General features: G+C 33.5%; 1 protein-coding gene and 1 non-coding gene across 2 annotated transcripts; both read right to left on the bottom strand.

The window, feature by feature from the left end:
• Positions 1 to 469: 469 nt before the first annotated feature.
• LOC130979377 (uncharacterized) lies at positions 470 to 1,429 on the bottom strand. The gene has a single exon (XM_057902805.1). The coding sequence runs from the start codon at positions 1,427 to 1,429 to the stop codon at positions 470 to 472; it is 960 nt and encodes a 319-aa protein (XP_057758788.1).
• A 4,444-nt stretch (positions 1,430 to 5,873) lies between these two features.
• On the bottom strand, positions 5,874 to 5,955 carry TRNAS-GCU (transfer RNA serine (anticodon GCU)). Its single transcript has one exon. It is a non-coding gene; the product is annotated as a tRNA-Ser (tRNA).
• Between the last annotated feature and the right edge of the window lie 11,652 nt (positions 5,956 to 17,607).

A 17,607-nucleotide genomic window follows, 5' to 3' on the forward strand; every position in this document is an offset into this window, starting at 1 on the left:
CTGAACCGAGGACTGGAACGCGTTCTCCCGAGAAACCTACTAAATCTCCTCCTGTGGGTTGTAGCATGTTGTCGCTGAGCTTCATCTTTTGAAACGTGGAGTAAAAGAGGATGTCGGCGCTGCTTCCGGGATCTAGGAGTACTTTTTTGACTAATAGATCTCCTAGCTGAAGGATTACCACAGGGTCATCTAAATTTGTATGTTGGAGTTGAAGTCGGCGTGTGTGAAAGTGACTTCTGGTTTGCGGATTAGGGATTGTTGCATGTTGTTTTGTTCCGTCTACCGAGCATATTGCTCGGAATGATCTTTTCCTTGCCGAGCTTGTGTATCCTCCACTTGCGTATCCCCCTGAAATACAATTGATTATACCTCGCGGTCTGTCATACTGGGTTGAAGATGCCCTTTTTCCTCGGTGTTGTCTGAGAGGTCATGCGTTGTGGAACTTGAGGCGCGTTTTTGGATGTGACGCCTATGTTTTGTCAAGGTGCCCTTGCCTGGCTAGTCGCTCTAAAAGATCTTTGGCGACCACGCAATCATCGTTGTGGCCGTGTTTCTGATGGAAAGTGCAGTACTTTGATTTGTCCACATTCTTTGTATCCTGGTATGTGCCGGCTTTTCTCGGCGGCTTGATTAGTTTGGAGTTCAAGATTTCCTTGATGATGTCTTCCCTCTTGGTGTTAAACTGCGTATAAGAATCAAATCGGGGTGTTAGTTTAAAACTTTTTTTAAAGGATGAGCTCTTATCTTCTTCGCGGAAGTGCGATTTGTCAGATTTCCGAGCTTGTCTGAGCTCTTCGATGTCAATTTGTCCTTTTGCTTTCTCGCGAAATTCTGCGAGGGTCTTCGGTTTTGCCACCGCGATCGTCTTCTGGAACTTCCCGGGTCGGAGGCCGCTTTTAATTGCGTGCAGATGAACCTCGGGATGGAGGTCAGGTATGCTGATAGCGACCTTGGTAAAGCGAGTCATATAATCCTTTAAGCTTTCGTTAGGTCCTTGCTTGATAGTATTCAGGTAGTCGGAGTCGTGCAAATATATTGCGGATCCGGCGAAATGTTCTTCAAATAACCTCGCCAACTGATGGAAGCGTGAAATGGAGCCTGCAGGCAAAGCACACAACCAATCAAGTGCAGGACCGTCTAAATAGTTCGGAAAACAACGACATAAGACTGTATCTGATGCACCATTGACGATCATTATTGATCGGAATTTCTTTATGAACTTTCTCGGGTCACCGAGTCCGTCGTAGGGGTGAGGGTCAACGGCAAGGTGAACCTTTGGTAGTTCGAAGTTCATCACTTCCTCTGTGAAAGGGCCTACAGAGTCCTCGGATTCTTCTTTTATCTTCGGATTGCTGCTCCTCGTGTTGAGCGGTTTCTGAAACATGAGTTGGTTGGGAATGATGTTCCTCGCCCTCTTCCCGATGAGCATCGTCGTGTTCAATCCGAACATGATTTAGTTCGGCAATTTGAGCGGCCATTATTTGGTTCTCGTCAGCCATTCGTTGATTGGCTTGTTGTAGCTCAGCTACCATTCGCATGAGTTCGGACAGTGAAGGAGGTGGTACGTCAGCCATGGATGCAGGCGAAAATGTGAGACCAGAAAGAATTCGATTTCCTCGGCCCACGGTGGGCGCCATTGATCTTGCCTGGGAATTCGGTCGACTTCTATTCCTCGGGGTTGGCCGAGTTATGCTTAAGTCAGTATAATGTATTATTCGAAAAAAACATACCTAAGAAAGATATTTTACCTCTTTTTTATAGATGTATATATTCGTCCGTTGTATTCTGAATGACATGAAATCGGTTTCGTAACTGACTTCTTTTGACCGTTCGAGACGTCGGTTACGATGATATAAACGTCTCCGAGTTATGACTCATAAAGACCGAGCAATACTGACAGACGGTGAATTATGGTGATGCTCGGTAACAGCTATGGAGCCGAATTATAGCTCGTAATAATGGTGACCATATCAACTAATAAAATGCCTTTATTTTTGTCCCATTTTTGTTGTGAATCTCCATTTATTTCTCTCCAATATTCATGAATATTAAATTTTATTTTTTTTTTAAATATCAATAATGTCATAATAAAATCATATATAATTTAACTAAATACAATTAAAACATAAATTTAACATAATAAAATACATATAAATTTTTTAACATATAGATTAAAATAAAATAAATTAGCGTTATTTATACAACTATATATATATATTCTTTTGCAGATCCCTGTGAGGTTGATACCTCAATCTCACGCTTCCGTCACTATTTATTTGCGAGTCTTTTTCCCGTGAAAATTTTGTAAGTTCCCATTAACCTTTTTGTCACAGATAATCTTGATGTATCTTTTTGGTGCAAATTTTTTTCTTGTCATATCTATTAAAATAAAATGAATTAGTGTTATATATATATATATAGACATTTAAGTAATTTTTTTTTTTACAAATTTCTATAAAGTGGATATCTCAATCTCTTGTTTCATCCCTATTTATTTGTAAAAGTAGATTTTTGTCCCGTAAAAATTTTACAGATCTCCATTAATCTTTTCGTTACAAATAATTTCTGCAAATATTGACATATGTGAATTTTTTTTTGTCATCCCTATTCACTAGTCTCTCATTTTCACGTCTTTTGGTCTAGCAGTAAGGATGAGTAACAACCCTTATTTGCTCGTCTTTCCTCCATCATCTTCTAAGCTCGCCTTCTCTAGTAGCTCTTCAAGTACCAGCACGGTAATTAGCAGGCAGCGGTGACGAATAGCAAGTAGCCCTCATCAAGCACGCACCAACAGCGGTCTCTTCCAGCCACGAGTTGTAAGTAGCGACGACAAGTAGCAAATTTAATTTAAAATGAAACGTGTTAGAGGGTGAATAAATTTTATGATTTGTAATAATTAATTAGTTATTATTATTATTTTTAATGGTATAAAATTATATTTAATAATATAAAATTATTTATTTTTTTATTGATAAAGTACTAATCAAATTTTAATAAAATGTATTGAGTATTGACTCCTTAGACTTTTTCATATAAAATTTTTATATATGTCATGGTTAATGATAAAATCTTAAAAGTAAATAAAATTTATCACTTTAACAATAAATATATTATTATTACTACTATAACATAATATAAAATATTTTAATTTTTTACAAAAATATTTAATATAAAATTTTATATATTTCGTAATTAATGATAAAAAATTAAAAATCAATCAAATATATTATAATAATAAATATATTTTATATTATTATTTTTACTACTATAATAATATTAATAATAATATAAAATATATATTATTATTAATATAATAAATTTTAATTATTTTTAATATTTTTTTCATTCTTCAGTATAAAAAATTTTGAATTAAATATTTTTGTAATAAGTTAAAATATTAAAAATAAATAAAAATTATTACAATAATAACAAGTATATATTTTATATTATTTTTTAAACAATAAAATAATTATCATTACTTTATATATAAAATTAATTATTGAAGATTATTTTAATCAAATGAATTAAAATGTACGTTATTTATTTAATTTTTGTAAGAAAAAATGTATATTTATAAATAAAATTGAGGATTGAAGAAATATTATTTAAATATTCCGTAAAAAAGGATAATGTTATTTTTTTTTATTTTAAAAGAATTGTTCAATATTAAATTTATTTTAAGTTACTTGTATAAAAAATTTATACAATGAAATGTTATTTGTCAAATTTACACCAATATTTAGATAACGAAAAAGTATAGATAACTAATAACATTTGACTTGATTCGTGAATTCATGTTATGATACATTGCACGGAAAAATATATTATGATGTAAAAAGCACACGCAAATATATAACATTTTAGAAAACAAAATCGTAAAGAAAATATAAAATAATTTGAAATAGTCTGGAGAAAAAATCAGATGAAATGTACATGGACAAAGAAGACATTCTGGTTAATAAATCCAACTCTCTTTACCATTGCATCAACACATGTTCTATGCATGTTGCAACAGAACCTGACCACGAAACAATTTAGGATAAAATCATATTCGAAATATTCGTCTTATCTAAGAAGAAAAAATAACCCCAAAATAATGAAACCTAAATACAACTTGATCCGATCCAAACAAGAGTGGGGAGAAAAGTGAAAAAGGAAAAATCATCAATCACTGTCCAACATAAAGGAGTGGTTACATAATTGAATGGTTTTACGTAATAATCAACTTGCCCAAAGAAAATTAGGAACGAGAATTGAAGAATAGTAGAGGAATAGAAATAGAATAACAAACACGGGCGAAAGAGTCCAATGGTTAAGACTCAAAGGTGTCCATTGGAGGGTATCAAATGCTATTCTCATATTCTCGATTCTTGACCTTCCCAATTTACTACCTTTCAAATTTGAACAGCAAAATCTCATCCAGAAGCATCGCATGTGCCACTCACGCGTCCTAAGATTAACTCAGCAACTAAGACTCATGATCCATTTGGATAGGTTCATACTTTTTTTTAACTTATAAGAACTCGAATAGTATAAATGCTTGGTATAATTTTTAAAATCAAATTGCAGCTTTGTAAAAAATTATTTTAATGTGTATAGAAAAAATAAAAGAAATTTTTTCGTAATAAAAAAATTATTATTACTCTTCTCTTAAAATAAACACTTTTAGAATTAAAAAATCAAATACAAAATAATTTATATATAAATTATTTTTAATATAAATATTTATTGTTTAATTTATTTTTTTTAATTTAATTAAATTATTTACCTAAACTGGATATTATTTGTTATAAAATTTGAGTTTTATTTACGAATTTATAGTTGATTAATAGTTGTTAGTTTATTATATAAAAAATAATTTAAATTTCTAATCTTTACTTAAATATTCAAGTGAGTTGACAACTTGATTAATTAAAATTGGATTGCTTATATATGATGACCAAATGCATTCAATTGTTGTAAGGTCAAAGTGGCAACCTTATCATCATTTGTTTTTCATATGATATAATGAGCTCTCTTTATTGTTTGGTTTGACCTTCAGGTTAACGAAACCTATGGAATACTAAATTTCTTGAGAACCAAATTTTTTAAATCTTTCAACTGAGAATTACGAGTTTCTAATGTATTTATTGAATACAAAATTAACAATTATTTTCCCTTAGAAACTTTAATTAACTAAACTCATAATATCACAAGTACTTTAATTATTAATATAATTTTGCAGAAAGGAATACCAAAGGTATTTATACATATATGATGATGGGATCTAGCTACTTCGAAAAAGTGTCTCTAAAATGTATAATGATTTATGTTTGTTATTCATAGCTGATTCCAAAAGAGAAAACAAAAATATGTTTTTGTTTATGACTTAATTTAGTAATAAAAATAAATTTAAAAAAAAAAGAGAAAGAAAGAGAAGAAATAAAATTATCACTAATTTGTTAAAATAAAAATTCATTCAACTGCGTATTAGATGCAAGATTGACTATTAACTATTACTTCAACACTGTTTATTTTATCATTTTATTGTTGTCGTTAAATTGTTATTAATTACTCAATATAATTAAGTTGAAATTAAATTTGCAACATCGTGTAATCTAACCACAAACACAAAAATCATAGTGGTTACTAAATAAATCTTTTAAACCAACCATTTGGAGCATTATTATGAGAAAAGTTGTATACTAAATAATAAAGCACGTTTTATTGAATGATTAAAGAGGTGGTACCTGGGGAAGGCATAAAGGGGTTGATTACAAAAGTTGGGAACTCAACCTCCCCCAGAAAGTAGTAACCAGGTCTCACTGCTAAGTGCAGTGGGCTCCACTTTGGAAGGTTCGTGTGTGCAACCATTATAAGGAACATAAAAACACCGTCGCCTGAGAGATTCGAACTCTCGCGGGGAAACCCCATGTACTTAGCAGGCACACGCCTTAACCACTCGGCCAAAGCGACGTCTTTGGTTGCTTCACTCTCTACTTTTTTTCACTATTAAATGATAACAATTTAATTTTTACATACTTTTGGTGTAGAGAAGTTTTGTATAATATTTAATCATGTATAAGTAACCAGATTAGCAAAAATGTTTGAATTGATCATCCATTTAACTTAAGAGTCTTGCAAACACAATAATCATGCCAAAATATTATTTGTATATAAATATATATATTATTTAATTAATTTTATATGTGTATTTTATATTTTAATATATATTTTATATAAATCACTAATTTAGTATTTGATTTTTTTATTATATATAATATATTTGATAATATTCCGATTGATTGAGGTTTGGAAGGACTTTCGAAAAAATGGTATTAATTGGTGAACCAAGTTTTTTAATGAGATTTTAAGGTAAATGAAGATGTCTGACGAGTGGAGAAAGAGTACCTTGATATCTATCTATAAAAATAAGGGGGATATACATGTAGAAACTATAGATGGATCAAACTCATGAGTCATACTATGAAATTATGGGAAAGGGTGATAGAATGAAGGTTGAGAAAAGAGACACAAATAATAGAGGTTGACAAAATCAATTATTATTTATGTCAGGCAGATCCACCACCGAAGCGATATACCTGTTAAGAAGGATGATGGAGAGGTATCGTAATAATAAAAGGGATATACATATGGTGTTTATTGATTTGGAAAAAGCATACGATAGGGTGTCAAGGGAGGTCTTATAGAAGGTTTTAGAAAAGAAGAGAGTAAGGATCGTATATATTCCTGCAATTAAAGACATGTATAATGGGGCCACAACTATTGTGAAGACTCAAGGTGGTGTGACAGATGAATTTTTCATTGGTATAGGATTACACCAAGGATCATCTTTAAATCCATACCTTATCACATTAGTCTTGGAAGTACTCCTAGAGCACATCCAAGAATCTGTGCCATGGTACATGTTTTTTGTCGATGATATCGTCCTTATGGGAGGGTCAAGGAAAGACCTAAGTAAGAATTTGGACTTATGGAGAGAAGCTCTATAAGTGTATGGTCTGCGCATAAGGCATAGCAAGACGGAATATATGAAATGTAAGTTCGGTTTAAGAAGGAAAACCCTAATATAGAGGTGAAGATTGGAGAAAACACCCTACGAAAAGTTAAAAATTTTAAGTATCTTGGGTGCATTATACAGGATAATGGAGAGATTGAACATGATGTAAATCATAGGATCCAAGCAGGTTGGTCAAAATGGCGGAGTGCACTGGTTTTATATGTGACAAAAAAGTGCTTTTAAAATTTAAAGGTAAATTCTATTGCACTGCTATAAGACTGTCTATACTTTATGGTACGGAGTGTTGGGTAGTCAAAGGGGAGCACGAACATAAGCTAAGTATGACAGAGATGAAAATGTTGAGATAGATGAGTGGTCATACGCAATTGGATAAAATATAGAACGAAGATATAAGGGAGAGAGTTGAAGTAGCACCAATTGTGGAAAATATGGTAGAATTGAGTCTCAGATGATTTGGACATGTGAGAAGAAGACCGACAGAACATCGAGTCAGGAGGGTGGATGAGATAGAAGATATGGACAATAGGTGAAAGGCAGAGGAAGACCTAAGAAGACCATCAATGAAGTGGTCAAACGAGATCTACATGTAAATAGTCTCTCTGTAGACATGATACATGACAGAACTCAATAGCGTCATTTGATTTATGTAACCGATCCCTCCTAGTAGGACAAGACTTTGTTGTTATATATAATATAATTGATAATCATATTAGTTATTAGCAACTAAATTCCAGTGAAATTTCATATTATATATATATATATATATATATATTAATTTTCATGAGTTGTCTTATATTTTTGTTGTCACATTGAAAAAAAAAATGTTGATTTTCGCATCTAGTATCTAAAAGAAAATCTACTTGTCCGAATTAATACTTAAAATTTGGGGTGTCCATTAAATCCAAATCGATCCAAATTAAATCATTTATCCAATTCAATTCAAATCGAAAACCGATTAAAATCGTACTAATTCAGATTTGATTGGATTATATTTTTTGCAAACCGCTGAATCGGATCGGATTTTGGATCTAATTTTCATAACCGATCAAATCCAATCCGAACCGCACAATGTGCTATAACATTATTATTTTATTATTATATTTACAATTATACTTATAACATGTTCAATTTTTTATATATTTTTATATTATTCATATATTATTATTATTTAATAAATATTTTATGTTCAAAATATTATTTATTTATTTATTTAACTAACTTATAATTTTATTTCTATTGTTATGTTATTGTTGACTTTTGAAGATATTGTTGAAACTTGTTATGTCATTGTTGATTATTTAAAATTAAATGTTGAGACTTGTTATATGTATTTAATTTTTTTTTAATTTATAAAATCGCAACTCCAATCTAATCCAAACCGTTTGAAATTGGATTGGATCGGATCGATTTTTTTTTTTTTTAAAAAGAACATCCAATCTAAACCGCACTGCAGGTAAAATTAGTATTCAGATCGGATGAGTTTTTTACTCAAAACCGATCCAAATTGCACCGCGAATACCCTTACATAAAATCAACGTGATATATGAGTATAGGCGTGAAGTCCCAACTCTTTTAAGTGAAAATTTTGACTCATTCGTCGAAATAATGAAATTGTTTAATATTTTTGTTTGTATGATGGTGGATAGTATCTGTAGAGGATTTAAATATTTAAATTAGTAAGAGTTTAAGTATATTTAAGTAAATTGGACTTGAGAAATATAATTTAATAAAATATTTATAAAAACAGATAATAATTTAGCCATTACTTCAGTATCTTTTTATTTGTGGTAGTAGAAAATTTCTTTCTTAATATTTGAGAAATTATCCCATGTTGTGGTGAGGACTGAACTATGAATAGCATATAAGATAATACTTGACAAGGTCTTACTTGTCATAGGGGAGATTGATAAAAATATCTGACTTCCTAATATTTTTTTAATAAGAATAATTATAATTTAATGTAAAAATTTAATATAGCAAATAAAAATACCTTTAAAAAATCCTTAATTGAGTGTGTAAGTAAATTATGTCCGACAAAATGGTCAAAATAACAAATTTTAATATATTTGTTTAGTAATTTTAAACTATGCAATTCAGTAGTTTAATCATATAATTTATTGTTTTATTTCAAACAGTTAAATTAAAGGCATAATAACGTAAATGATTTTTTTTTCAACTCCTAACAACAAAGGTATATAGAGTGATTTGCCTAAGAAGAACATGCAAATATGTTGTTGGAAGTTTCCTGACTTAATTCTAGCCAATTATTGACATGAACATATATATATAGGTCCTTCATACCCCCTAATTTATTTGTACAATTTGGGCCACTAACCATCCATCAGCTTTAATTTAAGAAAGGGGCACATACAGATTGTTAATTGCGTTAGTGCGAATGTGCAATGAATTGGGTTATTGGCCACAATTTGCTTGTCTATTCTTAATAAATTGGAAGGTAATAAGATAAAGTCATATACAGGTATGATATGGACTGTGATGGATGATCCCTAATATTATAGAGATGGAAGTTACTTGGTGGCAGATACGATGGGGGTAAGGCCAAATGGTTGGGGGAATGACTTGCTTAATATTTGTGTGACTGATCTCATATATAATCAATGCATATAATTTTACAAGTTTTATAATACATTAATAAAAAATTAGTTTGAATTGATTGGGATATCAACTTATTCATTCACTTAAACAAACATTGAATATTCAAATTTTATTTTATATATGCACTGATTTATTGACCAAAAATAAATATTTAAATGAAATTTAGAGATATCATGAAAAAAAATTCTTTAAAGATTAAATTTAGTAAATGTTATATAATATTTATATTAAAATGAATTATGTTTATATAAAAAATTACATAATGCAAAAAATATTAACTGAAGAATGACAAAATTATATCTTCTAAATACATATAAAAATAATAAAAGAATCTTCAAAAGATTCGATGGAGATGTGCTCTATGCATCTATACCAATGTGTTTGTAAAAGAAAATTGTAACTACTCACAAACATTATTATTTGGAATAAATCACTACATTATTCTAGTAGCACACCAAAATTGTTTTCAAATGGAAGAAATCCAAATATTAGGGATAAAGTGAGATAAAATATAGGAAGAGTTTCAAGTGTACCGGAAATATCGGTATTTCAGTTATTTTAATTATTGATTTGAATTATAAAAAATATATATAATATATATTAATTGAATGGTTAAAATAACTGGAACATCGATGTTTTTAGTACACTTGAAAATTTTCTTAAAATATAATAGGGAAAGTATGAGGAGCCAATGAAATATTTGTACAATGGAGGTTTAGAGAGTATTAGAGATATAATCATTAGTGTTTAGGATAACTAGTATCATGACATGGTATTAGAGCACTAGATCCGAAAGGTCTAGAGTTCGATCCTTGGTGAACCCTAAAATCAGTTTAAGCTTTTGGAAAGATGTTTATTATCCCTACTACTCGGATGGTTATTATAGATAGTATGTGGAATGTTCATTTTGTAACTCAATAATCTATTATACATATTGTACAAATAGTCTATTGTCTCTTTAACGAAACTCAATATAATATGTTATTTAGGCTCAGGGCTTAACAAAGTTCCTTTTTAAAAGGTTTATGATATTATCATTGAACAAAAGGACTTAACAAACTTGTGTAACTCACAAGAACAGCTTGAATATCACATGTCTACCAAAAACAACTTGAATATCACAAAGAAATCAACCAAACAAACAACCTACAAAAATATTAACAACAGAAATGTTCATTAGCACAAACCCAAAAGTCCAAAAACGATTTTCTGCTTACTAGGTCTAATTAAACATCATGACTAATTATCCTACAAGAATACAAAAGACGAATTCAAATGTAGCATTTTGACACACTACTGGTCTACTAGACATGTCTGTTGTCTGACACAGGCACTCAGTTCACCATGAAGTGTACTCATATGTAGTGATCTTTTAGCACCCGATATCTTAATTTTTTTATCAATCGGTTTTAATACAACAAATAAAAAAATATACAAAAGAGATATACATAAATGGTGCATGCATGATACTGATAGAGCATCCTTCAAAATGTAACTTTTTTTTTTTTTTTGGTCATGGATGCAGGCCAATACTTGGCCCAGACCCGATATAGAGGCTCCAAGTCCCTAGCCCGACCCGGAAATCAAAACCTGCGTTTCCCTCATCAATGGATGCAGTAGCCATCTTCCTTTTCTCACCCAATTGTCTTCCTCCTTGCTGTGACAAGAATATCATGCCCAATCACAACCGGACAGAAACCCACATGCATTCTTCTTCCTGACATGTTTTGAGCAGCGCCGTTTACTAGGATGTTCGCCAAGCAATGCCGTCCTCCTTGTCAGTCTCTTCGTTCCCTCCCTCGGTTCGGTATCAATTGCCACCTCCGACCTTCACCGAAGGTTGCATTGATACCGCACCTTCCAGTCCGCTGTTTTGTTCCTCCGCTTCCAAGGATCTTCGTCGCTGCTTGCTGGTTGCCCCTAGCTGGCCTAGTGTAACTCGAAGCATCTTTGTTGCCGGTTGCATCGACTTTTCTTGCCCTCGCAGGTTATCCCTTTCAATGCCAATTTGCTGCACCAGAGTCTGCCGGCACACCACGCCGCTCTCTATCGCTGTGGTCCACTGCTGCTCTGGCTCTACTGTGATACCGTGGCTCCGCACCTCTTCTCCTTGATTGAGGTGCTGAGGCGAATCTACCTGTCTTCTTCTGCTCCGCCGTGCTGTCGTCTCCTCCCTCTTCAGGATTCTTGCTATTTCTCCCGATGGACACCGGTTCCAATCAAAGCTGAGTTTTCCGCTGAGCATGAAAGTTGCCACTGAGTGGGCTAGTTGATTCCCTTCTCGTGGTGTCCATGTGAATCCTCCACCAGAGACTTCCTGTTTCATCTCCACAACATCCATCAGAATCGGATCCACTTCCCCCAAGCTACCTTTCGATTTTAAAGCTTGGACTAAGAGTAAGCACTCTGATTCTATTAAAAATGTAACTTTTAAGTCGTGCCTCAAGCAATTATATGGCCCAAAACACAGTGTCTTAACTTTGAATGTATTGCACATATTATGAAGGCTTGGCCCAAATACTGCAAGTGTAATCTAAAGGCTCACAACAAAGCACGGGCTATGGCACTCACCTACTCCTTGGGTTCAATTAGATGGCCTCCAAAATCAAATTTATATGTTCACCCTCTGAAACTTCCGCGAATAACTGAATATGCAAAATAATGTTCAAGCTGTAACAAAAAGCATTGTTATGAAATTACATTAAACTATGTACTATCGAATTAGGTAAACACTCACATATAATTCTGGTTGAAAATACTTCACAATCGTTATATAACAATTTAGTCAAATATATCAAATCATCTAACAATTTTTCTTTAATAACTTTAAATAAAAATAACTACATACAAATTTCTAAAATAAATGAGTTACTTTTAAATATTGAATAAATTTTCATATAATTCTAGTTCTATTTTCTATTACAAAAAAAAAGTAACGGACTAATATTTTTATTTACATTTACGTTAATGTTAACGAATTTTCTATTTGTTCACTAAAATTATTAATTTCCCAATATTTTTTCCAAAAGTAAAGAGCAAAGACAAGATAAGAGTATATAACCATGCGAGCAGGAATCTAATCTAATCTGCAAAATTCAGAGAGGTGGCAACGAATCTACACGTGTTCAGCACTTCTCTTTTTATCACCATGCCAACTATTTATTTCATTGGATGAAAAAAATATACATGTTAATTATTAGTTTATCACATTCATTCAGATAAAGCTGTTTAATATTGATATTATTTTGTACAGTAAGAGGTAAAATAGGCAAAGAAACATAGCGATGGATTTGAATAAAAAAGGAAAGGGGTAATTGTACAAAACTGTACGTTTCCCCAATGGCACTATTGATTGAAACGTTACGTACTTTATGATAACATATTTCTCTTTTTCTATTATTAACAAGTAGCAACCACCTATACAAAACCAAAGAAATTGGTTCAATGATTCTTACTGTTGGGTTTTTTCTCTCTTTTGTGAGGTCCAAGTCCAACATTTTGAGGGTGTCTCTTGCATCCATTGTGCCACAACCCTAATCAGTTTTTGAGTGTCATTGAGAGTGATAGAGAGTAGCCACAAAAGAGAGAAAGAAAGGGAAAAACAGAATTTTCATTTTTGTCCAAAGCAGCAAATTTCAAATAGCAGTTTCTCAGTTGTTCACCGTTGGATCGGCTTGAAATTTAAACTGCGTGTTCCTATCATCTTGTTCTTCATTCTGATCGGTGCAGATGTTGATTGGAGATTTGCAGTAGGAGAAATTGGTTTCGCAAGAGAGAAATTAGGTTTCCCATTTTTACACAGAGCAGCAATCTTGGAACGGCAGTTTCTCATTTTTTCACCGTTGGATCGACGTGAAATTTGAACTGTAGATTTTTCACATTTTGGTCTTCATTCTGAACGGTGGAGATTTTAATTGGAGGTCTGCAGAGGGAGAAATTGGCTTCGACATCTGCTCTGTTTTTTGGGTATATTTCATCTTCTTGCCTATTATTTGTGAGCTTTGGTGCATTGATGTTTTGGTTGGTTATATGCACGTTTTTGTGCTTTGTTTGAGACTCTCTTGTACCTCATTTGATTATAGTGGAGCTATTTCATTGGTCTGGACGACCCGTGGTTTTTACCTCTCACATTGAGGGGGTTTTCCACGTTAAAATCTCGGTGTGTTTTTGTTATTGCTTTACTTGCTATATTTGCTTGTTATAGTTGCTACCATATTGCGTTGTGAGTGCTTCCATATTGTTCTTGTGTTGGACATTTGTGTCGTTTCCGCTGTTAGGCTCTTTCATACTGGCATCAGAGCTTGTTGGTATTTTTCTGGGCTTATGATTTTGTGAACAATGGAAGCTAATACTAATACTAGTAGGATGATCACTCTTAATGGTCTTAATTATGATTTGTAGAAGTCAAAGATGGAAGATTTGCTTTATGTCAAAAATTTTCATCAACCAGTTTTTGGTACAGAGAAGCCTAATGATAAGTCTGATGATGATTGGACTTTGTTGCATAGACAAGTCTGTGGATATATTAGGCAATGGGTTGACGATAATGTGTTGAACCATATTATTGGAGAGACACATGCTCGAACCCTTTGGATTAAGCTTGAACAGTTGTATGCTCGAAAAACTGGGAATAACAAGATGTTTTTGATCAAGCAGTTGTTGGCTTTGAAGTATACAGACGGGACATCAATGACAGATCACTTGAACAATTTCCAAGGAATTATGAATCAGTTATCTTCCATGGGTATCAAGTTTGATGAAGAGGTTCAAGGATTGTTACTTCTTGGCTCCTTACCAGACTCGTGGGAAATTCTCAGAATGTCATTGTCCAATTCTGCTCCTGATGGTGTAATCTCTATGGATCTTGCCAAGAGCAGTGTTTTGAATGAAGAGATGAGAAGAAAGTCACAAGGTACATCGACTACACATTCAGATGTTCTTGTTTCTGAGTCTAGGGGGAGAAGCAAAAGTCGAGGTCCTAAAGGTAGAGATCAAAGCAGAAGCAAGTCTCGAGGAAAGTATAAGAATATTGAGTGTCATCATTGCGGTCAAAAGGGACATGTGAAGAGATTTTGTTGGCAGCTAAAGAAGGAGAAAGCCAAGGCAAGTAAAGAAAAGAGCACAAATAAAGATGATGGTAACAAGGAAGACAAGGTTAATGTAACTCATGATGATTTTCTTGTTGTTGAGGAGTTTGAAACTGTTAACCTTGTTGATAATAGCACTAGTTGGGTGATTGATAGCGGTGCTTCTATTCATGTTACATCTAGGAGGGATTTGTTTACGTCCTATACTCCTGGTGATTTTGGTGATGTGAAAATGGCTCATCAAGGTGTTGCAAAATGTGCTGGTGTTGGACAAGTTTGTTTAGAAACCTCCAATGGTACCAAGTTGACTTTGAAGCGTGTGAAGCATGTTCCAGATATTCGTTTGAACTTACTTTCTGTTGGTAAGTTGTGTGATGAAGACTTGAATAGCTCATTTTCTCGTGATAGCTGGAAGCTCACCAAGGGTTCCATGGTTGTTGCTAGAGGTACAAGACACTCTACTCTTTATTTAACTCAAGCAAAGATTATGAAAGATGTTGTTAATGCTGCTGAGTTTGTTGATGAAACTGATTTATGGCATAAAAGATTATGTCATATGAGTGAGAAAGACATGAATATGTTATCCAAGAGGAATCTTTTATCTGGTTGTAAGGTTGCTTTGCAAAAGTGCAATCATTGTTTTGCTGGAAAACAAAACAGGGTCTCTTTTAAGAGCCATCCACCTTCAAGGAAGCCGGAGATACTTGACTTGGTGCATTCTGATGTATGTGGGCCGATGAAGACAAGAACACTTGGAGGGTCTATCTATTTTGTAACCTTTATTGATGATCATTCTAGAAAATTATGGGTTTACACTTTGAAGACCAAAGATCAAGTTTTGAATGTGTTCAAGCAATTTCAAGCTTCTGTTGAAAGAGAAACTGGGAAGAAGTTGAAATGCATTCGTACTGACAATGGTGGTGAGTACTCAGGTCCATTTGATGCTTATTGTAAAGAGCATGGTATAAGACATCAGAAGACTCCTCCGAAGACTCCTCAGTTAAATGGCTTGGCTGAAAGGATGAACAGAACATTGGTTGAAAGAGTTAGGTGCTTGTTGTCACAATCTGGATTGGCAAAATCCTTTTAGGGTGAAGCTTTGAGCACTGTTGTTCATGTCTTGAACCGGACACCATGTGTTCCCTTGCAATTTGAAGTGCCAGAGAAGGTATGGTCAGGTAAAGATGTTTCTTATGATCATTTAAGAGTCTTTGGATGTAAAGCTTTTGTTCATATTCCCAAAGATGAGAGATCTAAGCTTGATGTAAAGACTAGGCAGTGTATTTTTATTGGCTATGGCATGGATGAGTTTGGTTACAGGTTTTATGATCCTGTTAACAAGAAGGTGATTCGAAGTAGAGATGTTGTCTTTGTTGAAGACCAAACATTGAAGGATGTTGATCATGCGGAGAAGCCAATGGTTCAGCCTAGTGATGATTTTTCTGACTTGGATATTACTCCCTCTATGCCTATGGTAGAAGATGGTAGAATTGAAGCTCAAAATAATGAGCATGATACAAGTGCAGGTGAAGATAGAACAGTTGATCCGATACTTGATGAAGTTGGTGATGATGATCAAGATGAAGAACCAGCTTTAGAAATTCCTGCAAATGCACTTAGAAGGTCTACAAGAGAGAGAAAGCCTTCGTCAAGGTATTCTCTACATGAGTTTGTTTTGTTGACTGATGGGGGAGAACCTGAATGCTTTGGAGAGGCTGTTGAAGATGAAAGCAAAGCTCAATGGCTTGAAGCTATGCAAGAAGAAATGAAGTCCTTGCTTGAGAATGATACCTATGAGTTGGTGAAGCTACCGAAGGGTATGCGAGTTTTGAAGAACAAATGGGTATTCAGAATCAAGAATGAAGAATGCAATTCTAAGCCTCGGTATAAGGCTAGATTGGTTGTTAGAGGTTTTAGCCAGAGAAAAGGTGTTGATTATGAGGAGATCTTTTCTCCTGTTGTGAGGATGTCATCCATTCGTGCTGTGCTTGGATTAGCAGCATCTCTTGATTTGGAGATTGAGCAAATGGATGTGAAGACCGCTTTTCTTCATGGTGATTTAGATAAGGAGATCTACATGGAGCAACCGGAGGGCTTTGTTGTTAAAGGAAAAGGAAGATTTTGTGTGCAAGCTTAAGAAGAGTCTTTATGGGTTGAAGCAAGCTCCAAGACAGTGGTACAAGAAGTTTGAATCTGTTATGGAGAAGCATGGTTACCGTAAGACAACTTCAGATCATTGTGTATTTGTGCAAAAATTTTCTGATGATGATTTTATCATTCTTTTGCTTTATGTGGATGATATTTTGATTGTGGGCAAGAATGCTTTGAGGATTAATGAGTTGAAGAAACAGTTGAGCAAGTTCTTTGCTATGAAGGACTTGGGTCCTGCCAAACAAATTTTGGGCATGACTATTACTCGTTATAGAGATTCCAATAAGCTTTATTTGTCACAGGAGAAGTACATAAAGAAAGTGCTTCAAAGGTTTGGCATGAATGATGCCAAATGTGTTGCTAGTTCTTTTGCTCCTCATTTTAAGTTGAGTACCAAGCAGTGTCCAACCACTGATGAGGAGAAACAAGCAATGGATGAAATTCCTTATGCCTCAGCTGTTGGAAGCTTGATGTATGCTATGGTGTGTACTAGACCAGACATTGCTCATGCGGTTGGTACTGTGAGTCGTTTTCTCTCTAATCCAGGTAAAGAACATTGGAATGCTGTTAAATGGATTATGAGATATCTCAAAGGTACAACTAACTTGAGTTTGAGTTTTAGTGGTGAGAAACCTTTGCTAGTTGGCTTTACTGATGCAGACATGGCAGGAGATATTGATTCTCGAAAGTCTACTTCAGGTTATTTGGTCAAGTTTGCAGGGGGAGCTATTT

This window comes from Arachis stenosperma, chromosome 5 (assembly GCF_014773155.1).
Source record: "Arachis stenosperma cultivar V10309 chromosome 5, arast.V10309.gnm1.PFL2, whole genome shotgun sequence".
In the NCBI taxonomy this organism is placed as follows: Eukaryota; Viridiplantae; Streptophyta; class Magnoliopsida; order Fabales; family Fabaceae; genus Arachis; species Arachis stenosperma.

Excerpts from the sequence above, each read along its gene's own strand:
- LOC130979377 (XM_057902805.1), bottom strand. The coding sequence starts at position 1,429 with ATGCTCATCGGGAAGAGGGCGAGGAACATCATTCCCAACCAACTCATG.